The 25,480-nt window shown below is 41.3% G+C and overlaps 1 protein-coding gene across 1 annotated transcript; it reads left to right on the plus strand.

Moving 5' to 3' along the window:
• The first annotated feature begins 353 nt into the window (after positions 1-353).
• On the plus strand, positions 354-24,758 carry IL23R (interleukin 23 receptor). Its single transcript, XM_081195284.1, has 14 exons — positions 354-903; positions 1,291-1,581; positions 3,770-3,893; positions 5,745-5,908; positions 7,497-7,636; positions 9,623-9,782; positions 12,740-12,822; positions 13,396-13,612; positions 15,800-15,982; positions 16,651-16,734; positions 21,140-21,202; positions 22,248-22,344; positions 23,020-23,110; positions 24,108-24,758. Exons 1-14 carry the CDS (start codon positions 879-881, stop codon positions 24,729-24,731), a joined length of 2,346 nt encoding a protein of 781 aa, XP_081051410.1. The 5' UTR covers positions 354-878; the 3' UTR covers positions 24,732-24,758.
• Positions 24,759-25,480: the final 722 nt, after the last annotated feature.

The raw sequence follows: 25,480 nt of genomic DNA on the forward strand, positions 1-25,480 counted from the left end.
AGCGCCACATTTCAGAAATCCCCCCCAGACATCAATTCCACCTTTGAAATCCCAGTAATGTCCAGGAAAATCCGGGTGTATGGCAGTCCTGGTAAACAGGGAACATGATAGATTACCAAACATTATTTGTTGAGTACCTATATTCTCCTAGTTACTCCTAGTAGATGTACTCAACAAGGATGCTTGAGAATTGGACCAACAACCCATGATGGCCAAAAGGAAGGACTACATCTTAGGGAAACACATGGAACTGAAATACAGGGTGGGGGTGAAGGCAGCGACCCTCTGCACACTAACATGGGAATAAGCCTCATTAAACTGAGTGAGATTTACTTCTGAGTGAACATGCTTTGGATTGCAATACAAATTGGGGATTTCCTTATAGAGCTCTGTGGAGAGTAAACGTTGTCTTCAAACACATGGGACCCACACTCAGAAGAAGTGTAAATCAACGGTTAGAGATTTAAGATATGTTAATGTTGTTCTCAGATATTGCTGAAAATGTGTAGAAACATGGTTCTAGGATGTGCTTTCCATCTCCTACTCATATCATTCCCAAAAATACATTTGTCAGCAGTGATGCAGGCCTCTAATCTTATTTTTAAAATAGTATTTGTACTTTCAGCTCAAACTGCCATTTCCTTTTTGATAAAAATCATTTAAAAGGTTATCATTTTCCTCAGTCAAAAGAGAATTAGTTTATGCCTCTAAATAGATTCCTCAGTGCTTTATCATTAAAAACATTAAGACAAAAATAAAATAAAATATGTGAGCAGTAGAAGACTGGGAGGTGGTTGGACCTTTGGATGACCAGGGAGTTCAAGGTGTGTTAAAGGAGGATAAGGAGATTGTAGAGAAGCTGAACCAATTATTCGCAAATGTCTTCACGGTGGAGGATAAACGGTAGGAATGGACTCTGAGGAACTGAAGCAAATAGTGGTGATAAGAGACAAAGTTCTAGGCCTTACTGGCAAAATGAAAACTGAAAAATCACCAGGTCCGAATGGTATCCACTCAAGTGTTCTAATAAAACTCAAATATGAATTTGTTGATTATCTAACAAAAATATGAAACTTGTCCCTAAGTCCCTCGATACCTGAGGACTTGTCAAACATTTCAGATTGTGCTTGTTGTTCTATCTTTTCAAGATTTTATTAGATTTTGGGATTATAGGAGTACCACTGAAATATTTTGGCCAGATAGAGGGTACCTGATTAGGTTGCGTATGTTTGTTTGTTTTTTAAAGAATGCTAAGATATTTATGGCAATTAATTTATTTCTCCCCCTCAGATACTATACATTGTCCTGGGAAGGTGTGGACGGAACCAGCTTCAACGATTCAAATGGGCCAGAATATTACTATAAACTGCCATTCCGATAAAGATGTCTGTCAGAATTCTAAAAAACGTATGCGTCTAAATCAAAGGGAGGTCGAGGACAGATTGGTGTCGGTTATAAACAAAACTACAGTTCAACTCCAACTTCATAATTATACCATTTCATTTTCCACAGTCATTTGTTATACTGTATGTCCTCCAAAAAAAACCCAAATAATATGCGGAACAGAATTTTGCGTGGGCCGTAAGTAATTTATGTGTATGCTGTGTAGGTAATTTTGCTGCTTGTAATTAATTTCCGTTAATTTGGGAAGTAAAATGAGTTAATGATTGAAATGATCAGCCACTGAGGCAAGCATTTGATGAAGTAAACTATAGTCTACGAAATCTTATGCAATATTAAAACTGCTAGTATTTAAAGGCATCACAAGACTCTTTGCTGTGTGTTTTGGCAAAAGACTAACAAGGCTACCCCCTTTGGAAATAGGCAAGGATGACATTTTGCTGGTGGGGCTTTACATTTTTAATTTAAAAATTATTAGCTAAGGGCTTTGATCTTAGGCTGCAATCCTAAACACTCCTAATATCTAGGGAACAAGCCCACTGAACACAGTAGTACTTACTTAGGCCAGTGTTTCCCAACCTTTTTTGGGCAAAGGCACACTTGTTTGATGAAAAAAATCTCGAGGCACACCACCATTACAGCCCCGTGACGTCAGCGCACAGCGTCACGCCGGGAGGGACGCACGAAAGTGTAAGTTTCAATTTTTTTCCCTCCCCCTTGCCGGGGAACCTCCAAGCTTTGGGGGTGGGGGGGAGGAGGCAGCAAAGCGAGGCAGGAAGGAGAGCGCGACTTGGCTGGGTGAGCTTTGGCAGGGAATGAGAGCCGCGAGGCGGGCGCTGCGGATGGAGGCGCTGCCCGCCGAGCTCGCAGGCAGCCAGGCAGCCAGACGGCGAGAGCCCCGTGCTGGGCGGCCTCTCCTCGCCGCCGTCCCGCCTCTCGCCGCCCGACTTGCCCGCCTCCCTCCAGGCAACATCTCGCGGCACACTAGTGTGCCGCGGAACAGTGGTTGGGAAACACTGACTTAGGCCTAAACTTGTTACTCAACAGCAGTAGCTGCTTTATTTATAATTTTACATTTTTTTGTATTTTTGATATTGCATGCTGCTTTGCTATTACATATGAAAAAGTGTGTGTGTGTGTAAAAATAAAGATCGCACTACCAAATACATTGATATAAGTTTCACTGACTCAGTAACATGTATATTTATTTTAAGTAACTTCTACTGTATGCAGTGGAGCTTACTCTGAAATTAATGTGCATAGAAATGTCTTGTTTCCAAGTGAATAATATATTACTACAGCCAACAACAAATTTAATACATGCCACTGGTTGTATAAATTAAAACTATTACCATGAACACTTTCCCATTGATAGTATACGGTATATCACTAGCCTCAGTAGCATATTTGGACATACTTCAGTTGGCTTATAATATTGAACCACTGGGAGGAGAGATGCCCACTAACTGAAAAGTTAAGGCTGATCAGAAGAAGAACAGCTCTGAGCTTTAACTTCAGACCAGTAGACTTCACAGCTTGGGCATAAAGATGGTTTAAACGATGAGCAAAACCTAATCTTAAAGGTAAAGGGACCCCTGACCATTAGGTCCAGTCGTGGCCGACTCTAGGGTTGCAGCGCTCATCTCGCTTTATTGGCCAAGGGAGCTGGCGTACAGCTTCCGGGTCATGTGGCCAGCATGACTAAGCCGCTTCTGGCGAACCAGAGCAGTGCACGGAAACGCTGTTTACCTTCCCACTGGAGTGGTACCTATTTATCTACTTGCACTTTGATGTGCTTTCGAACTGCTAGGTTGGCAGGAGCAGGGACCAAGCAACGGGAGCTCACCCCGTCGTGGGGATTCGAACTGCTGACCTTCTGATTGGCAAGTCCTAGGCTCTGTGGTTTAACCCACAGCACCACCCACATCCGAATCTTACAGTGCTTTTAAAAATGGCCAGTATTGGCCATTTCTGAGGTGGATTTAAAACAGGACATTATCTTGTAAGCTGTTTCAAGCTTTGACCTTAGAACAACGAACTGCAAAATAATAAAGGATTGCATAGTGGTTGCAGAATATTTTAAAATTCTTTGCTAGACTGGTAGCCCACTCCTAAACTACATGCCTATAAGTGAACCCCATTCACTTCAACATAACTTTCACATTAGTGTGCTCAAGACTGCAACTTCAAACTGCTCAGATTGTTCTATTTCTTCTTAAGGAAAATAGCTCTTTTAAAAGTATTTGAAAAAGATGTGATTTAGAGTAACAGAAGACATGATAAAGTATTTAGTCACATGATAAGCCACCCGCTAACTACCTTTATGTGTTTTGAATCAACAGAATCTTACATGCTTTGTAATTTGTAGATTCACCGGACATGCCAGCCAACTTAACCTGTGTTGTATATGAGTATTCGGATAATATGACATGCACTTGGGACCCAGGCAAGGACACACAACTAAGCACTAGGTACAACCTATATTTGAAAAGGTAAGAAAGTTGATTGAAGCATCTATCTCAAATCAGACTAGATTTCAGGGTCCCTTCCAACTCTATGATTATATGATGAATTTCAACAGTTTTGTGTATTTTTTAAAGGAAAGTAGCCTTTAGCGGACTGCAGTTTTGAGCAGAAAAGTGATGGGTAGGAGGGCACTTGATGCTTTTCTCAGCATCATTTTGCTACACATAATCACCCCTAGCTGCTGCCCACCCCCACAGAACTTCAGATGATCATTTGCAAGTGTAAATATGCACCTGGAACTGGGGGGGGGGGTACTGTGGAGAGAGGCAGAGATTTGGCTGGGGCGAACTTTTGCAGCTCACTGTAAAACAGTTAAGTAAATCAGCACTCCACTGCTTAAAAATGCAGCCTTCCAAGTCCGGTTCTTTTTTTCCTGTTCTTTTTTAAAGCACATACAAAACATGGTTGGGAAGCTACGTGAGAAGAATTTGCAGGTAATGTCAAGCTTGCTCCTAAAACTAGGTTAACTGTGAGTTCAACCAAAGATTAAGACACGCCAAAGCTGCAACTGACATTGTGGTCTGACTATGTGGACTAAACCTGTGGTGAGAGACAACTCACAAACCAGTGACGATCGTGCATGTGGTGTAGTGCTGATGACTGAAAAAAAGCTGGTGTCCTACTTACATTTTTCAGGGAGTGGGGGCGGGGGAGGGCGAGAGCAGGTCACCAGAGGTGTCCTTTTGGTGGTAGTCATGATTCACCTCTTATATCAAAGTTCTACACTCAGCAGAAGCGGCAAACATGCCTCAGTCTGCAGTCTAGCAGCATGTGCTTTGGCTGAAATTAGTTTCAAGCAGCCAAGGATGGTTGGAGCTTGTATAACACTTGAACAGCAGGTCCACAGTCTGCGATGAAAATGCACTTTCAACATGAGTTTCAAAAACAATTTGCGATATGTGATGGCCCAGGGTGGTTCCAGCTCAAACCCAGGATGTGGGGTAGAGTGTCAAAAGTCCCCAAACTCTCAGGACACACTTAAAATATCTTCTCCCAGTCTGTTTTTGTATTACTATTTTTTTGCAAATATAAACATTAGGGCAGCAAAATAGGCATGACCCAGACACAGTAAAAAAACAACAACAAAACTCTTATTCTGCTCACTTCAGGGGATAAATTTGCTTTGGGCCAAATGGCATGTTACATGGCAGGTCAGTCATCATCTAATTATGGATGAGTGTGATGACCTGGTGTAGCTACTGAGATATGAGTAGGAGAGATGGGTGGGCAGACCTTACCCTGCTCTGTCTCACTGGATATTTGGTGCAGCACAAACCTTGGCTGGAGGGCCAGGGAAGTGGGTTTGCTGCTGTTCACAATTTGTTATCCCGCACTGGGAAATCTCTGCCTTGGAGCAGGGCAGCATCTGAAGTTGCGTCTTAAGAGACAGGGATATCGTTGGTATGCTGTCCACCCAGCTGCGCAACATTCTCCCTGACCAACCTGGCTGAGGTCATCTTGAGAATGGTATTGGTGGATCCCAGGCAGTAATTCTGGGTGACTTCAACATCCATGGCGAAGTTGCCATTGGCCTCACAGTTTAATCACAGTGCCCTGAGAAAGGAAGAGGCAAGGGGCCACATGCCTCTAAAACAATGTTAGAACAGCACCTACTTCTTATTAATAATATTTTGTTGCTTTTTGTTTTTTAATCTACATTTATATGGTTAAATATTTTAGTATGGTTAACAAGGCTTTTAGGCCTTTGGGCTAAGATCAAGTATAATGTAATCTGCTTTTTCAAAAGCAGCTACTTTATATTTTTAGTTTACAGTTACAGCAGAGTAATATGCTTCTTGACTGTTTGATCTTTATAGTTTTCAGGGAGAAGAAAATAAAACATTTCCGGCAAACAATGCCTCAGGTACCATCCCTCTGAGTCAAATGTGGAAAAACAAAACATTTTATGTTGGGGTCTACACTGAAAATCACTTAGGAACGAACTGCTCAGAAGAACTGTATGTTCACCTTGATGATCTAGGTAGTGTGCAGTAATTTCTAAACTTTATTTTTTAAAAGCTGGTTTTGTTTTTAGTCTAGTATATGACTAAATTTATAAGATTAAGGTCGTGATGGAAGATTTGAGAATAGAGTGGCTGGGAAAACCCAGCCAGATGGGAGGGGTATAAATAATAAAATAATAATTATTATTATTACCTACAAGATGCTCCAACCTATTAATGCCTCCTAATAGGAATATTAGTAGCCAGCCATGCCCACTTATAGCAGACAAGTCTGCACAACCCCAAATTTCCCCTCTTCCCCTCACCATCTGTCAACATTCTGCAGCTATTGAGCCTGCTGAGTACCCACTGGACTATTTTTGTTGAGATTTGTCCCCTTAGTTTATTCTGTACTGCTGCAAACCTCGTTTTCACAGAGGCCCTCAGCACCTGAGTTTGCTATTAAAAGGAGTGATACTTCTAATGGTGCACAGATACTTGGTGTATATTTATAGGCATGATCTTAGGTCCAATCTTTGCTCTGTGGATTCTTCTGTCCTGAGAGCTGAAGAGCTTCTTCCATGAGTGCCTCTTCCTTCTTGTGGGTGCAGGTTTCAACATACCATTGCTATAATTTGAAAGAGGCAGTAGTTTTATGGCTATAGTGCTTTGCACAACTACTGGAAACTGCATGATTGATGCCTTGTCTACATTAGGAGTGTGCTCAGATAGCAGCTATGCATACGATAAAAGAGGAAGTACAGGAAACAGAATTGCATATAGCCTGAAGTTACACTGGGTTTTGTGCAGCACACACCTTCCGCAATTCCAAACCCAACCACCCTAATTTCTTAATCTGCTGTTTATCCTAGTGGGGATCAGAATAGCACTAGGAGATTGATTCACTCACTGCTGAGTTGAAACAGATTAAACCAGGACCTGGCCTTCAGAATTCATACTGAGAATGTTTAGAAATTAGTTGTCCCACTTAATTCATCCAGAGCTATTTGGCCTGCTAGCTGGGTTCTGTGCTGCACCTGTTCTATGCTTGTGACAGACAGTGATCTTGGCTTGTGGTCCAATACTTATATGCTTGAGGTAAAATACAGCTAGAATCAACTACACATAGAGCAATATCTTCTTCTTCGGCGATCACTCGTAGCCGAGTAAGATTGTCTTCCATAAACACGGTTTTAACAATGAGTCCGTAAGTGACTGTGGAGGCCAATTCTGGATCCACACATCCTTCCACAGTGGGGACATTGGTTCCCGGGTGGAAGTTGATCACGGTGTAGATTTGCCAAGCGTGCCTTCCTCTTAGCACATTTCTCCCTTGTGTTCTGAATTTGAGTGTCTTCAACGTCCATGACACCTTTGGTAAAGGCTGTTCTATATATCCCAGTTAGCCACTAGGACATAATTCCTGAGTTGGTTAAACTGGCCTTCTGCAATGTACTCTTTTTGCCTTTCCTCCAGTTGCTCCCTGACCTTGTTTGCAGACGACCTTGGTTTTAATTCTTGAAATGAAAGGCAATATAATAGTAGTAGTAGCAGCAGCAGCAGCAGCAGCAGCAGCAGCAGTTTAATTATTAGAGACTGGATTTAACATTATTTTATCTCTTTTAGTGGTACCAGCTACACCCATTATTATCCAGATTGTAGACTCTCCATTATTTAAGACTACAATACATTGGGAAAAGCAAACTGCAATCAATGAGACTTATTGTGAAGAACGATACAAGGAGAAGATAGGCGAAACTTGGAATGTGAGGCAACCCATTCTGGGTTTTGTATGTATCATAAGCAGTGGTTTGGCTGCCGCTTTTCATCGATTTTGGTGCTAAACCTTCCATACATGACTTTATATAGTAACAGATAGGTAGCTGTGTTGGTCTGCCATAGTAAAAAAAAAAAAAAAAAATCCTTCCAGTAGCACCTTAAAGACCAACTAAGGTGCTACTGGAAGGAATTTTTTTAAATTTTTGTATAGTAGTAAGATTTCAATAGCTTCCTGGGCAGAGTTTTACAAATACAAGAGTTTTATAAAGACATGGATGTGAAATGTATCCTGCTCCTAGGATGCGTATGTTGCATATATTCATATACCTTCTACATTTTGGTGAAACTGATTTTTTTATTTCTTATTGTACCCTTTTTATAGACAAATAGTATGTGTCCCTGACAATTTACCCTGATGGAGTGTGGTCCTCAGCAGGAAAAAGTTTCCTCACCTCTGTTTTATGAAATAAACTTGCATCCAACAAAGACTTAGAGCCCATCTGTAGTACACTGTCTTTGGATGTTTATTATTAGTGAAAAGATTGCTGTCACTGACTTATGGAAACACAACTACAGTGGTGCCTTGCAAGACGAAATTAATCCGTTCCGCGAGTCTCTTCGTCTAGCAGTTTTTTCGTCTTGCGAAGCAACCCTATTAGCGGCTTAGCGGATTAGCGCTATTAGCGGATTAGCGCTATTAGCGGTTTAGCGGCTATTAAAGAAAGGCTTAGCGGCTATTAAAGGATTAGAGGATTAGCAGCTAAAAGGCTATTAGCGGCTTAGCGGCTTAGAAAAGGGGGGGGGAGCGGAAAAAAATCGGAACACTTGCAAGACGTTTTCGTCTTGCAAAGCAAGCCCATAGGGAAAATCGTCTTGCGAAGCAGCTCAAAAACGGAAAACCCTTTCATCTAGCGGGTTTTCCGTCTTGCGAGGCATTCGTCTTGTGGGGCACCACTGTATATGTATACAGGGCCAACTCTCCTGTATGTATATGGGGGTGGGGGATGTATTAGTATACATAAAAAGTTCACACATAATATTTTGTACCTACATGAAGAAAACATGCTACCTGGGATAGTATAGAGCAGCCTTCCCAGATGTTAGGTCCCTAGATACTATTGCACTACAGCTCCCTTCATTCCTAGCCAGCATGACCAGTGGCCAGGGATGATGGGAGTTGTAGTGCACAAGCATCTGGGACTACAGATGTTGGCATAGTGGCTAAAAGACCGAGCATAGTTGCTAGAAGGATGAACATAATCTGACAGTCCTAGTTTGAATCTGACCTTGTGCCATGAGCTCACAAGGTAGCCTTAGGCAAGCCACTCTTCAACCTAAGTCCCCTCATCTGCTACATGGGGGATAAGAGTGATTTGGCTTACAGGTGTAATTTTATATTGCTTGTGAAGCACTTTGAACACTTGAAAGTACTATGCTGTTGTTTATACTAGGAATAGCAACACACACACACTTATTTGAGCTTGTTATCATGAGCATACAATCCATACTAACAATTTAAGTTGTAGGTATCTCTCTTCTACCTCATGTAAAGTAACTGAGTGAGTCAGACTATGCCCAGCATAATTCACTCTAATAGTGATATCCCATCCACTGAAATAGAAGAGAGATTCCTTTGGTACAATTTTACTTATATTTAATTGTGAGTGGTCTGAACAGTCCTCATGCAATAAGGTAGGTTAATCCAGACCAGTGTCTCTCAGAGGAACACTACCTTTCTGAACTGAAATTGAGGAAGGGTGGTCATCAACAAAAACAAAAAGAAACTGAAGATACACCTCACCTTTATAAATATACAGAGATCCATGACTTTGGGCTCACAAGAGCAAATGCTTTGAAAACATTTTTTTCTCTTGACACACCAGACCTTTTTTTTAATGGCAGTGATTTTGTAATCTCTGATCTAGACAGTGGATAGAACAATACATAATTGTCCTGTTGCTTTTCCATTTTAGGTTAGAAAATGGGGTGCTGACTTTAAAAGGGAACATCAAACTGAGTACAATTTAGATGCAAACATGGAGTATGAGTTTCAAGTTAGATGCAAACTAACTCATGCCCAAAGCTTTTGGAGCAAATGGAGCGAATCTGCAGTGCATATGACTCCTGAGGCAGGTGAGTTTCACTGCTCTCTCTTCCCTGACCCCCAAGTCCTTTTTTCAGCTGTACAGAGAGGATTGTAACAGGAATGCTTCAAGGGATTTACCATATTTTTTGCACCATAACACTCACTTTTTTCCTCCTAAAAAGTAAGGGGAAATGTCTGTGCGTGTTATGGAGGGAATGCCTAAGGGTGGCATGCCTACGGATTTTCCTCCTCTAAAAACTATGTGCGTGTTATGGTCGGGTGCGTGTTATAGAGCGAAAAATACGGTAAGTTGCAACAAGGCAACCAAGCATAGCATTCTGAGCACATTTTCAGCACCAAGTGTGCAAAGGAAGCTGTACCTTAATCAGCTCAGGAACTGGAATACCTGATTATATCTTTGGTTGTGCTCTTATTTCCTGTGTTGTCTTCTACAGATTGTATCACTTTGGTAGCAAATATTACCTCATTGTGGTATTATGAATCTTAAAAGTCCATGGAAAAATCCCCTGATAAGAGAGAGTATATACCCTATTTCAGTTTCAGTTGCACAATACAGTGTGAGCTGGAAATTCATTCATAAATTGAAAAGTGAAATGATTGTGCCTATCCTGTCTCTACAGCAGAGGAGTCAACAACAACCTTTTCCCCTCCTTTGAAGTTTTATATGCAAATAAAAGTAAATTCCAGCACAATCCTATGCATCTTCACTAAGAAGTAAGTCCCGTTGAGTTCAGTGAGGCATTAGGAATGGGAAAGCCACCTTAGACATTATAGAGAATCATAGAATGGTAGAGTCGGAAGGGACTCCGAGAGTTATCTCATCCAACCCCCTGCAACGCAAGAGTTTCAATTAAAGTATCCATGACCGATGGCCATCCAATCTCTGCTCAAAAACCACCAAGAAAGGAGAGTCCACCACCTATCTTGGGTGTCAATTCCACTGTCAAACTGTTTTTACTGTCAAAAAGTTATTTCTGATGTTTAGTCAATCTCCTTTCTCGTAACTCCTTTCTCGCCATTGGTTTGGCTCCTACCCTCTGGAGCAGGAGAAAACAAGCTTGCTCCATCTTCCATGTGACGGCCCTAGATATTTGAGATGACTATCATATCTCCTCTCACTCTCCTCTTTACCAGGCTAAACATACCCAGTTCCCCCAAATTGTTCCTCATAAAGCAAGTAGCCTTATGTAACCAGAAGTGGATTTTTGTGTGGATGGACTATGAGCTTAGTTCTGGTACTTAAAACAAATTCCTGGATCCAGAACTGTTTAGTTCTATGTCTTTTTTTGCACTGACCTCCAGCAGATCTTAGGGTTCTGATCTTTTGTGAAAAGAAACAAAAGTAGATTTTGCAGGCCTGAAATCTGCCCCTTCTAAGGGGGCTGTGAGGCCAGCAAGGCAGGCAAACAAACTTCCCAAAGTGATGTGTGTGCTATCTTCTATATGAAGCTCCATATTCAACACAGTAATTTAGAAGTACAGATATTTATTAATGATTAAGTACAACATCCGTCAACTGGACTCCACTTTTTCTTTCAAAGCTGACTACCCAATTTTGTGTGTGTGTGTGTTTTACAGCATCTTAAGCTAAGCAGGCTATAAAGGAAAGAAGTTAAACAAATCTAATAGGCCAGGCCTAAATGGCTCTAAGCAGGCTCCCTCTAAGGGGCATGAGAGTTGCAGGGTGGGCAGCAGTACTAGGCTTGGCTTTGCCTCCACCTGCAGCAACAGTGGCAGCCTCATAGGGCAGGGGAAGGCCACAACCAAGGATTGCTGACAACAGGAGGTGAAACCCTGAGCCACACAGCCTCATTTGCCTAATGTGCCGCTGCAGTGCTCTTAGGCATGGGTAGGCAAACTAAGGCCCAGGGGCTGGATCTGGCCCAATCGCCTTCTCAATCCAGCCCGTGGACACTCTGGGAATCAGTGTGTTTTTACATGAGTAGAATGTGTGCTTTTATTTAAAATGCATCTCTGGGTTATTTGTGAGGCATAGGAATTTGTTCATTTCCCCCCCCCCCAAAAAAAAATAGAGTCCGGCCCCCCACAAGGTCTGAGGGACAGTGGACCAGCCCCCTGCTGAAAAAGTTTGCTGACCCCTGCTCTTAGGCCTCTAGGAGACTTTATGACAATACAGTGGTACCTCGGGTTACATACGCTTCAGGTTACAGACTCCGCTAACCCAGAAATAGTACCTTGGGTTAAGAACTTTGCTTCAGGATGAGAACAGAAATTGTGCCGTGGCGGCACAGCGGCAGAAGGAGACCCCTTTAGCTAAAGTGGTGCTTCAAGTTAAGAACAGTTTCAGCTTAAGAACGGACCTCCAGAACGAATTACCGGTAAGTACTTAACCTGAGGTACCACTGTAAGCTGTTATAGTAGAAATAGTAGTAGTGACCCCTGCTGGCAAAACAAATGAATAGTACAGAGAACTTACCAAGTGCCCCCTCAATCCATTTTTGAGGGGGAAATGGCTGGCTTTCAGGAATAAGACCATCACTCCTTCCCCATACCTGATTCTAATAAATGTACATATAGATGTGGATAGACATAAAAGAATAAAGAACACAGTTGCACCTACCAGTGGCAGCAATAAGAGCAACTCTTTCCTGATTCTTATGTATTTAAATATTCTTTCTTGTTAGTTTTTATGTTTTTAGCTCTGTACTATTTGATTTTTCTTTTCTTAGCTGAGCCTGCGCTTTTCTGCCAAATAGGATGGTCTAGTGGCAACCTCTAGTCTTCATTTCCCACACTGCTGTAGATCACCATACACACAGAAAACATCTCATTAGCTCCAAATGTTCACAGTTAGATTTTGCAATAGATGCCTTTGCTCTTTTATATATATGCAAGACCAAAACAACAAGTAACAGACCAAGCCAGACTTTTTACCATGAATTAAATTGAAAGTCAGTGGGCAAAAAACCCCCCTCATATTCAGATTTGTTTATTTTTTTGCATTTTGTTTGTTTATCTGCAGAACCTTCTTCTATACTCGATGTGTGGAGGTTTCTGGGGCCAACTTACCCGAATGGTAGCCAAGAGGTGGTCATCTTAATCAAGGTGATATTTTCCTCCTTTCCAGACTGAACACATTGCAGGTTAAGGGAGTCCAGGGTGGTCTTATTTTCATAAGGTCTAGAATTCAGAAAGGTGTTAAAAATATAAGGCAGTTTCTTCAGTTGGGGCCAATACTGGAAAGAATCTGCCATGGGGTTGTATTTGGACTCAATAACGTCACTCTAAAGGCTAGGAAAAATACACAACTGCATAAAGGAAACATTAGAAATGCCACTTTCTTACTTGATTCTAAGAATTTATTTAAATAAGGAAAAATAGCTGGGGAGGGGACAACTTGGAGAGGTGAAGCAGCAGGGAAAGAGTTAAGCAAGCCTTCCCCCAGCTGCTTTCCCAAACTCCTGGTGACCTCAAACAGTGAGGCTCTTCTTTGCAGTGGCTTCTGTTGCAGTGGTTGGCAAGCAGCTAAGGAAATGCAGGTTTAATCACATTTTCCCCTTAGCTGCTGTGCATGTGAAACTGCATGAACCCCCCACCCCCCCAAAAAAACCCCACAATGCAGCTTTCTAAAGGCAATTATCTTGCTTTCTCTTCCTTCTCTTCCTTCCCACATCCCAGCCATTTTTTCCTAAGGAGAGCAGAGGAAGAATTTTGGGCTACAGGGTGTTCTGTGAAAACCAAGGAGAAATTGTGGATTTATGTAAAACGACAGAAATAAAATGCCAAGTTTTGGTTCCCCCAGCAGTTACCACTCTCCATGTGACAGCACATAATTCAAAAGGAAGTTCCAAACCTGCGAATATTACAGTGAACCAACCTCCCCACAGTTTCCATGGTAAGATAAAAGCAGTACAGTACTTAAAAACTTTTGAGAAATGGATAATGCATTGTTAAATTGTGTCAGAGAAGAAATTGACCCTATGATTTCCCAACATTCAGACCCCCCCCCCAACTATATAACTAACTTGACTTCTAGTTTGCTCCCTTTGGAAGCATAATGTATTAACACACAAACAGGACCACTTTCATCCATTACTACAATGCCAGTTTTGGAGATGCCAAACCAGATAAGTATTCCATTTCAGCAAAAGTATGAAAGATAAAGCAAAAAGCTGACATCTAAACATATCAAATTCCATTTTAAAATCATGTCTTAGCCATCATGACTATTAAAAACAACAACTGAGGACAATATGGGAATGACTATTATCAAGTTTTAAATGAGTTGGAATTCATAAAGAATATACAGATGCAAAAGAGGACTTGATTCCTGCTGTGCTGTGCAAAAGAGGGGATTTCAGCAGATACAGCTATAGGTAGGGGTGGACTTTGGTACTATGGCGCCCTGAGCTAGGCCAAAAGTTGGTGCCTCTCCCCAGCCCTCACGCCATGCTGGGCTTTGGGAAAGAGGTGTGAGATCTCCAGCAGGGTCCTACAGCCCTCCCACCTCCTCCCCAAACTGGGCAAGCACTAACTAGGCTTTGGAAAGGAGAACTGAGGACTCGTAAGACCCAAGGAAGCTGTCAGAGCCCTCACATCTCCTTCCCATGACTGGGCAAGTGGTTACGGGTGTTCTCTCTGCTTGACAACCAGTGCAAAGAGAACCAGCCATGTTGCCCTCAATCCGCCTCTGCTGTATGACAAGCTACACTGGCTGAAATTCCCTCTTCTGTACAAAAGATGCAGGATCCCTGTTCTCTTTTCCATCTGGTCACCCTAGGTGAATGACAATCTGAGAAATACACCTTTGCGGTCCCATTAATGCCAGAGGGGTTTATGCCTACGTAGATGGACACGGGATTGCACTCCTAGATGGATCCTGCAGAATAATCACGACAATATTTTTGTCATTTCTGCTCTCTCAACATGAGAGAGAAAGCTAGTATTGCAATTCCACAGTTCTGTCCTGGTTTTGGACAAGCTTCTCCTTTCTAGCTTCACATGATGCTTCTGGCTGTTCTGCTTCCTTAGGAGTTTATGGATCCTAGAGAGTCCAGCTCAGTACAACAATCCCAGAAATTTTATTCCAGTTAACTATGTGATGCTAGAAGAGAACCTTATCAAAATTATAGCTCTTTACCACCATCCACTTGGGTTGTAGATCGGCCTCGAAATGTTGAGAACACAGGTGCCCAAGTTTACTCTCTGGGCTGATTCTCAGGGACAAGTCACACCCCAGACAGCACCTCTTTAATTTTCTGCCCTCCAGCAGGAGATATAGAAGTATAATCAGTCGTACCAACAGGCTAAAAAACAGTTTCTATCCGTGGGCTGTTAGGCTGCTGAACAGAAAATAATATAGTGCAACTGACTTTCGGGGTTGGTGTGTTGTGCGACAAGCACACAGAGTGCAATGAGACTGAGTGTTTGTGGGTGGGGGAGGGAGGCTCGGTTAATTTCATTGTACACAGGTTGTACATTGACAGTAAAGGTATTATTATTATTATTATTATTATTATTATTATTATTATTATTAATCATTCAGCAACTGCAGCAAGTGGTGAATATATTATACTTGCAAAATGTCCATCACTTTTATGAGCTTCTCTGGAATGCATGTATATGAAGGCATTTGTCTTATCTTGCTGCTGCAGGAATAGCAGATCAGAATTTGAGGAGAGGAATGTGGTCATACTTGGATGACATCACAGGCAAGGGTCCCAGGCCCTCTTTTGCCCATTGGTGGATGAGTATAACAGCGGACAGGGAGCTTGCAGGAGGAGGAGGAGGAGGAAAAATGTTTCTCTGGGTTCTTTCCCTCCAGTTATACAATTTCCTTGATCCTTATTGACATTGATCTTTCTAGTGTATGCACTTAGCTTAAAGAAAAGGTCCTTATCCTCACTTGGTTGATTTCCAGTGTGCCAGACAGAGATGAAGAAGCTGCACTCCACTGTATGCTCCCCATCAATACACCCTTCACTCATTTCAAGGGCACCTTCTTCCTATTGTAAAACTATTTCAAATATTTGGCTAGATTTTAGACAACAGTCAAAGTCATCCCTGCTGCTTTCCCCTGTAGATTTCCCACCACCTACCAACATGCAAATGAACCGCGATGAACAGAAAGGGATTTCTGTTGTATGGAAACCTCCCCAACCCATTGGAAAAGTAGTTTTGTGGTACATAGTGGAATGGACGTCTGCAGGACATGGACTTGTGTGGAAAAAAGTCCCCATCCAAAACACAACAACATATATCAAAGGTAAAATACAAGCCAACTCTTTTTTGTGGCCTTCATGATATGTTGGGCTGATGACATGCATAGCTTCTTAAACCCAGAATAATTGAGCCGCTCAGGAACAGCCAACATGGTGACCTGCAGATGCTCTCAGACAACAACTCCCATCAGTCCCAGATAACCTATCTTATACTCAAGGATGATGGAAGCTGCTGTCCAACAACATCTGGAGGGCACCAGGTTTGCTACCCCAGGAGTAGATTTTGCAAATATGAAGAATCACTTTTAGTGAAATCTGTTTTCCTCACCCTTGGTCACCAAGAAAGCATCTTTTGCGGAGGAAATCTAGTTTAAAATCCAAAAGACAACAAACATACCAAACCTACAAGCAAACTTAGCAAAGACTACCAAAATCAACATGGACAAATAGAGCTACTGTGGGAACAAAATATAAGAAACCCACATTGAGCCACCTGAGATGCTTATGTGGAGAAAGGGATACAAATGTGATAAAACATTTTAAAATGACTGTCTGCTCCCCCACCCTTCCCCAAGAAGTCAGAACAAAATCATGGGATTAGAATTCATTGGTTCTTATTTCTGAAGTTTTACTCATGATTCCTTTTTAAAAAATTATACAGTAGAACTTATTTTCATGATTAAAATAAATGAATAAAACATCATCCTTACAGAAAATGTCAGAATGGGGCATAACTTCAACATTTCAGTGTATGCTGTGTATCAAGATGGCACCAGCAAGGCCTGTTCCATCCCGAGTAAGTACCATTGGGGCCATTGTAAGGGGACTGGCACTATTTCATAGCGTACTGTGTTTGAGCTAAACTTCCTCTATGGAATGGTCATATCTCCCTGACTAAAAAATATTTTTCAATGTGTTTGTGTATATATGGTAATTATCTTATTCAAACTGGAATAAGATAGTTTCGGGGCATTAACTGGAATTAAACATTTCCTTAAAAGGTGTGGATGAGGACATGTTTCATAAATAATGTACAGTACACACATTTGTTTGCTGTATGTACCCATATTACTCTGTAGAGAGCCATAGTAATCTTTCATGTCCACTGTGTGTATATATGTCAGAGAGAGCAGCAACTGGCCCTGATTCACCTGCGTACATACAGGAAAAAAACTAAAGATAAGCACGACTTTCACATAATTAGAAGAAACATACTAAATCAGACATTCTTGCTCATTTCTGTTAACTTCCCTTTAGTTGTATTACATCCTTTGATGATTTTAAAGTTCTTCCATCAGAGATGCAGTATAAGACTGTTAGATAACCAAAGCAGTTCTACACCATGAATAATAATGCCTTGATAGGAATTAAGGCGAATTTGCCAAGGACAATGAAAAGTAATAGGTTTGCTGGAATGACTTTTATGCCCAGCCTTGATTAAGCAGATTATTGTGAAATAGTAGATACTGTACCACAATTATGTAAAGTGTTACTGGATTCCATTCAAAGTAATACACAGGCTTTAACTGCTGAATCAGGGGACCCTTCTGTCTATCAAGGTGTATTACTGTGCTCTTACATACAGATCCAACCCCTGTATCCTCAATAATATTAGTAATAATAATTTTATTATGTTTTTTATATGTCCTGGAAGCCTCCCAGAGTGACCGGAGAAATCCAGCCAGATGGGTTTAATATTATTAAATTTATTATCTGCCCTTCATCAATAGGTCCCAGGACAGTTTAAAACAGCTGAAAATTAAAAACAGTTAAGGCAGATTACAATCACAAGAACAGGGTGGCCCTGAAAGCACAAAGGGTAAAGAGGTGTGTTTTCAGCATTTAGTGAAAGCTGTATTGTGAGGAAGCCAGATACACCTGGGAGGGAATTCCACAACTTAGGGGCTGCCACAGAAAATGCACTCTCCTGGGCCACCACAACCCAAACTTCTGAGGCTACCAAGAGGGCCCTCTCTGCTGACCATAACACCCAGGAGTGTCTGAAGGGACCTTATCTTTAGGGGTAATCTCAATGTAGCAGGCAGAAAACCAACAGCTGGAAGTTTTCTGAACACGAAGATGCAGGAATTGCACGGGTTCCTTGGCAAATCCATAACTCCAGCCAAAAATGATGAATATTTCATACATACTAAAACCCTTGCAGAAAACATGTTCCTGAGATTGCTTCTCTAAAGCTCTAACTAAATTTAGAAATTACACCACAGGGTTAATAGCGGCAACATCCCAGCTACTCTAATAATTTCCTTTTACTGCCACATCATATTGCATTTTTTTTGTTAGAATTTGCTGTGGCTCCAAAGACCACAAGGCGGCAGTGTTTAATGAAAAATTATAATACGTACAGTAATTTTAGGGCTACTGCCGTTACCTACATACAGTTCTGTTGTTTGAACAAAATCTCCATTTCTTAAGCATAATGGAGCACAATGCCCATTCTGTATTTCTATCACAAATGACATTTTGGCCCATTCACTCCTGCAGAAATGTGGAACTATAAAGAAAACAAATGCATTCTTTTAGACTGGTGAGGGTGAATATCTAATCATTCTACTATTTGCTGCTGGTGCTAGTAAAATTTTCACTAGAAAAAGGAAAAGTCAAAATGACACTTTCCCTTTTTTGAACTGGAGCTCTCTTATTTTTCTAATGCTACAAAGAAAATAGCACACCCTCTGGAATGCGCTTCCTGAAGAACTGCTGCACACTGCTTCATGGTAAAGCTGAACCAGCTGCTATTAAGTCCCTAGATCAAAGGAATGTAAACTTAACACCCCTAAATAAAATGGCAGTGATCCAGAGTGAGTGATCCACTCAGTGGATTTGTAACTGGCTGACTGACCGAACCCAAAGGGTGCTCATCAATGGTTCCTCTTCATCCTGGAGAAGAGTGACTAGTGGGGTGCCACAGGGTTCTGTCTTGGGCCCGGTCTTATTCAACATCTTTATCAACGACTTGGATGATGGACTCAAGGGCATCCTGATCAAATTTGCAGATGACACCAAACTGGGAGGGGTGGCTAACACCCCAGAGGACAGAATCACACTTCAAAATGACCTTGACAGATTAGAGAACTGGGCAAAAACAAACAAGATGAATTTTAACGGAGAAATGTAAAGTATTGCACTTGGGCAAAAAAAATGAGAGGCACAAATACAAGATGGGTGACACCTGGCTTGAGAGCAGTACATGTGAAAAGAATCTAGGAGTCTTGGTTGACCACAAACTTGACATGAGTCAACAGTGTGACGCGGCAGCTAAAAAAGCCAATGCAATTCTGGGCTGAATCAATAGGAGTATAGCATCTAGATCAAGGGAAGTAATAGTGCCACTGTATTCTGCTCTGGTCAGACCACACCTGGAGTACTGTGTCCAGTTCTGGGCACCACAGTTCAAGAAGGACACTGACAGACTGGAACGTGTCCAGAGGAGGGCAACCAAAATGGTCAAAGGCCTGGAAACGATGCCTTATGAGGAACGGCTAAGAGAGCTGGGCATGTTTAGCCTGGAGAAGAGGAGGTTAAGGGGTGATATGATAGCCATGTTCAAATATATAAAAGGATGTCACATAGAGGAGGGAGAAAGGTTGTTTTCTGCTGCTCCAGAGAAGCGGACACGGAGCAATGGATCCAAACTACAAGAAAGAAGATTCCACCTAAACATTAGGAAGAACTTCCTGACAGTAAGAGCTGTTCGACAGTGGAATTTGCTGCCAAGGAGTGTGGTGGAGTCTCCTACTTTGGAGGTCTTTAAGCAGAGGCTTGACAACCATATGTCAGGAGTGCTCTGATGGTGTTTCCTGCTTGGCAGGGGGTTGGACTCGATGGCCCTTGTGGTCTATTCCAACTCTATGATTCTATGATTCTAGAGACATACACATACAGTTCCCATTGCCAGCTATTGCAGAGTTTGCAGCAGGTGTGGGTGGGTTTACTAGACATGTCATCCAACTACAGAAATATTTGTTGATTAATCAGTTAAGTTGCAATTGATTTAGATAGCTAAACTGGTTAAAGTATGCCTATGAATAAAACATTTTATCAGAAGAAGAAGAACAACATTTTTGTTGTTTTTAAAACATTAATAAGCTTAGGAAATCTGATTGTATTGTCTGGAATGCACAAGCACTCTATCAAAATAGATAAATAATAATACTTTCTACACCAGAGTTGACACCAGTACATGTAATTTCATTTAATTCAATTACAGATCCTACCAGGATGGCTACCAACAAACAACTCTTTTTGGCAGAGCCAGTGTCGGCACCTGGTATCCTTAGGCAGCTGCTAAGGTCTCAGCGCCCTTACATCTCCTCCCCTGCCCTTGCATGCTGCCAGAGCACTTTGAGCAATGCAAAGCATTTGGATCAAGCAACCTTTTCAATTTCGCAGAATGACCTCAACCTGGCATCACTCAGGGGCATTGCGGGAAATGGAAAGGGTGGCTAGATGCAGCTGTTTCGCACTACAGCCAAGTAAGCATAGTACTGACAAAGAAGGGCGGCACTAGACGAGGATGCTTTACCCTGGACCTCCTCAAACCTGGAGGCCAGTGGGACACGAAGAAACCCCAAACTGACAGAGCTGCTGAATGAATGTAGACAATACCCCCCCACACACACACTACACTACAAAAGATACGTTGGCTGGATCCTAAGGCTGAGTTTTAGGAGAGATACAGTCCCACAAGGGGAGCGTAACTCCGTGATGACACACACGCTTTGCATGTGAGAAGTCCTAGGTTCAATCCTCAGCCTCTCCAGGTAGAATTGGGAAATCATGGGGAGTTGCTGCCTGCCAGCGAATACCCTGGCCAGTGGTTAGAGATCATGGGAGTTGTAGTCCAATAGCACGTGGAGGGGTCAGAGCTTCTCACAGTGGTGTAGGCAAATATTGTGTTGCATGAACTAGATGAATTCCTCGCTTTATGGAAGTTACCTCTGTTCCTTGTTCACAGAAGCGACATGTTTTCACCAACTGCAACTTTGAGAATATTCATCCAACAACCAGTAAATACAAATTGCAGTTTAAATGAAAGCACTGAAGGGTTTCATCCCTTGGGAAAAGTGCTTTTGGTAAACTAATCACAATACAAGGGAACAAAGTATTCACTACACTTGCTGTTGTACCACAGTGGAAGTCATTCTCCTTTTTTGCTTTTCTTTCTCCCATTCTCTGAATAGCATTGCCGGGGAAAACTCAAGACACATATAATGGTCCAGGAAATATGTTTGCGGTTACCAACGGTAGGAAATGTCTCTGTGTCAGGTTTCCAGAAGAGAGGTTTTCTGTGTTACCAGATTTGGGAGGGATTTTTTGGTTGTTGGGTTGTTGTTTTTTTTACACCAGCCAGTGATAACATCTCAAAGAGGTGGGAACTGAGTGCAGCATTCACTGACGTGATTATAGGGAAATGAAAGTTCAGGGTGTTTTCACACATAAAAGAGCTAACTCAAATTATTCTCAATTCAGAGACATCCTGGGTTGAATATACAATATGAAAATAGTCATATGAACTTTTAATGGTTGATTTTTAAAATTGTCAGTCGAGTGGCTAAAGGCACACAGAGGAGATTTGGTGTACATAAAACAACAGGGGTGAGATGATGTGTTTGCTCTTCAGGAAACATAACCTGCCATCACCAATTGCTATCTTGCTCCATACAGTATCTCACATTCCATCAAACTGGCATGATACCTCTCAGAATTTACTCAAGACTTGATTTGTCAACTGTGGATCTAATTATGCTACTATCTAATTTGCCAAGGAAACACAATTCTCTAGTTAAGCATCTTTATCACTCTGCTAAAGATAAGAAAGGCTAACAATGTGTATCTTGAGTACAAAGTGCCATTGCCATCATATTCATGAATTCTATTAAATTTGTCAAGCATGGTCAAATCAAGCTTCATAATAAGCATAAGGCTCCCAGCCAGTTTCAGTGGCACCTTGTACTGAAATACATTATAAGAAACCTTGACAATTTGAAAAGCCCTCCTCGGTGCATCAGCTTAGCTATTCAGTGGTTGATATGGCATCATGTGAACAGCTATGAGTAGAAGCACATGGTTGTCTATACAGGACACATTTCTAAGATGCAGGTTCAGCAAAAGCAGGAACAAAGCACTGTGATGATATACATCTGAACTTCACAAGCAATTGGTCAAGCATCATAAAGATATGATGAATTGTTTTTATTCAGCAAGTGAGGTGTACCCTGAGCTAATTCTAAATACACATATGGTGTAAAATCAAAGTGCTGATCATTTCTCTCTCTCTCTCTTTTTAAGGTGATGGTGATGATGGTGGTGTTCTGTGGGGAACTGGCTTTGGAATGTTCTTCTTATTTATAATTCTTTTGAGTTTGATTGCTACAAACATTAAGAGGTACAAGCGTGAAGTGTTTCCCCAGACTTTTCTCCTTAGCCTTCGAGCAAACTTTTCAGCCTTGGAAAATGTGTGTGCAGTGCCTGTTTGCGTACATATTTTCCCTTATTAAAGCAGGGCAAGGGTGATGGTTTTGTAGTTGATTTGTAAAGTTATTTAGGGCTGGTGAAAGATTGGTCCTTAGCTGTAGTGCAGTATCTGACTGCAATTAGGCTGAAATTGATGGCAAAGCTGTGTATTCAAGTGTAAAACAACTGAAAAGCAGGATGTGAGGCAACTTCATGCATAGAAGTGGTGGGCAAGAGAAAGATTCTATGACATATTTGACAAAAGATTTTCTCCATTCTCCTCATCAGAGTTATTTTTCTCTCAACGAGAAATGTGCTGGGGGTGGAGGAGTGATCTGGGAAGGGGCTCTGGAAGAACAGAGAAAGGGTTCAGCGCTCCTCCTAGTCACTTGCCACTATTGCACCAAAATCATTCCAGACCCCATTTCACTTGTGTTTCTTGGTAACTGCATTTGAAGTCAAGGAGCTGCAACCATTACATATAATTCTGCTCTCAACCTTATCTAATCTACATAAGCATTTCCAATCCAGTAATGAATTTGAACCGTGATCAGTTCTTCCAAAATGCAATTCATGTGTTGTGCTTTTTTTTTAAAAAAAAAAAAAGGGTTAAAACAGCATTTTGGTCGATAACACCGAAATGGCTTTTTGAAGATTATCCTAGAATGCAGAACAGCAGTGTGATCAAATCACTTCAGGTAACTCCACAAGTCAACATTCTATTTATTTAATGTGTCTAAAGAAACTAGAGTGAAGCAAGGTGACACCTTGCATTTGTAGGAATAAATGTTTGCATGACTTTAAAAACAACAACAGCCCTGTATGCTTTATTTTATGACCATTACATTCAGAATGTGTTGTGGGCCTATTTGGCTATTGCTTCTCATGTTCATCTCTCTACATGGCATGATCAGGACTTTGCACTCCTCCCCCTTGCTACAAGTGCAACATAAAATTGTCAGATTAGGAGATGTGGAATTGCTCAAGATAATATATGACTTGATCTACTATTATCAGCATTCATCGCCCATTATTCAACTTAGTTCCATAGCTATTCATTCTTACATTCAAGTGTAACCTTAACTTAAAATCACAAAAAGTAATCTTTTGAAGTGTGAATACTCTCTTCTCTTTCTATGCATAAACAAAGGCTTACAGTAATTAAAATGGACCAACTCTGTTAACTGCTGACTTAAAAGCATAAAGGGGAAATAGTTCAGAATCAAACAACAAGTAAAGAAAAGCAACGAAGAAATTCTTGCCCATATAGTAGCCTTAACTCTGTAATCCTGAAGAGCTGCTATCAACCAGAGTGGACAATAGTGGGCTAGATTATGGACAAGTCTGACCTAGGATAAGACCTTATCTACAGAACTAGCCAGGCATTCACCCTCAGGAGGTTCCCATCTCATGAGAGGAAAGAATGGAACTATAAAGTTAATCACAACTTAACTTTAGATAGATTGGTTCAAGTTGCATTGCATAGATTTTGCCTGTACCCACATATGCAAACCTTATTTTAACATTTATGTAGTTATCTTTTTATTCATGTTTCCTATCAGTTTTACAGATGCCTCAATTTATTTTATTATAATGTGTTATTTCTGTGTTCATTGCTCTAGACTGAAACTGAATAGCTGTTTGCTACCTCCCCACGCCTACATTTTATTTTTTTTTTCTGTAATTGTTTCTTAGGGGGAAAATGGTGGCATAACACACAATTCCACTGGGTTGTTCATCGATCATGAGGATGCTGTCGTAACTGAAGTGGAGGAGACACTGGTACACAAGGAGTATAAGGTTGTAGATCATAAAGAGGAAACTAGAGAAGCAGTTCTGGATAATGTTAACATTCCAGAAGACATACTGTTTGTTGGCAATTCGGACATGATGGAGGAAAATGGCTACAAACCTCAGATTTCCAGCCCAGCAGTCTTACAAGACAGTACTTATGAAATACATTCTCAAAGCCCAGATAAAAAACCAAACACCCCAGCTCTGCCCGTGAGTAGTTTAATAAAAGATTTCCCAAGTCCCATGGCTACCACATGGCCTATTGTTGGTACCAATGAAAATTCATTTTTATTTGATAAAATCAGTCTTGTTTTGAACAACAGTAAAAGTGGACAGAGCAACATGGTCAGCTCAACAGATGAAGAGCCACATACACCAACAGAAAACCAATGGAAGCCCCTACTTTCAGATGAAGATATTCAAGAACAGACCTTAATACCAGATGAACTTCTCTCTTGCTTAAATGCTGTGAATGAAGATTCTTCCGATATAATGTCTTACTTTCCTCAAAACGTTGCAAAGTGACTTTCTTATTAGGACTGAATATAAGATTTCTGCAACCATGACAAAATTCTGCATTTTCAAGTAGAATAACTCAAAGTATCCTCAACATTCTCAGTTCCCATTGTCCAATTTAAAAAACAAAACAGCTGCAATTGCAACCATAGCATTACTTTCTCATGCCACTTTCTTACCTTGAGATGAAACCAGAATGCCATCTTGTGAATCCTCTTCTAAAAGGCAAAATATCATATGATCCTATCATGGTTATCAACTGCATCAGCTGCAACTGCCGGGTTTCCAGCCAAGCAACTGCACATCAAGTAACTACAGATAACCCAAGTGAGCCAAAGCCAGGTAAAGGCAAAGATATCTCAAGATCCCTATAGTCTTGCTGAAGGAAAAATTATTCACAATTATGATGAACAGCAAGATAAGTGTGACCCAAATCAAGACATGGAGAAATTTTTATTTGGTTACAATTCCACCATACCTGACATCTTGTCTCTATAGTTGTATCAGTTTCCAATGCCACCAAGAAGGGGAAGAATCTAATTATGAGGCTTCCCCCCCCCCCCAGTTTATCCAACTCTTGATCAAATATGTTTCTAATAGGGGTCAATTCCTTTCCAGCTGCAAGCGCCTGTTCTTCTACAGTTGCCTAGTTGGTGTTGACCCATGACGGGGCCTTTTCAATGGTGGTTCCTTGTTAGTGGAATTCCCTCTCTAGTGAGGTGTTTCTGCTTCCATCATCATTAACTTTCCAGAGGAAT

This window comes from Podarcis bocagei, assembly GCF_964188305.1.
Source record: "Podarcis bocagei genome assembly, chromosome: 5".
In the NCBI taxonomy this organism is placed as follows: domain Eukaryota; kingdom Metazoa; phylum Chordata; class Lepidosauria; order Squamata; family Lacertidae; genus Podarcis; species Podarcis bocagei.

Bases quoted from the DNA above. Each gene is read 5' to 3' on its own strand.
- IL23R (XM_081195284.1), top strand. From the start codon at position 879: ATGTCTTCACGGTGGAGGATAAACG. The intron at 904-1,290 runs GTAGGAATGGAC...TCTCCCCCTCAG, and splicing joins TTCACGGTGGAGGATAAACG to ATACTATACATTGTCCTGGG. The intron at 13,613-15,799 runs GTAAGATAAAAG...TTTCCCCTGTAG, and splicing joins ACCTCCCCACAGTTTCCATG to ATTTCCCACCACCTACCAAC.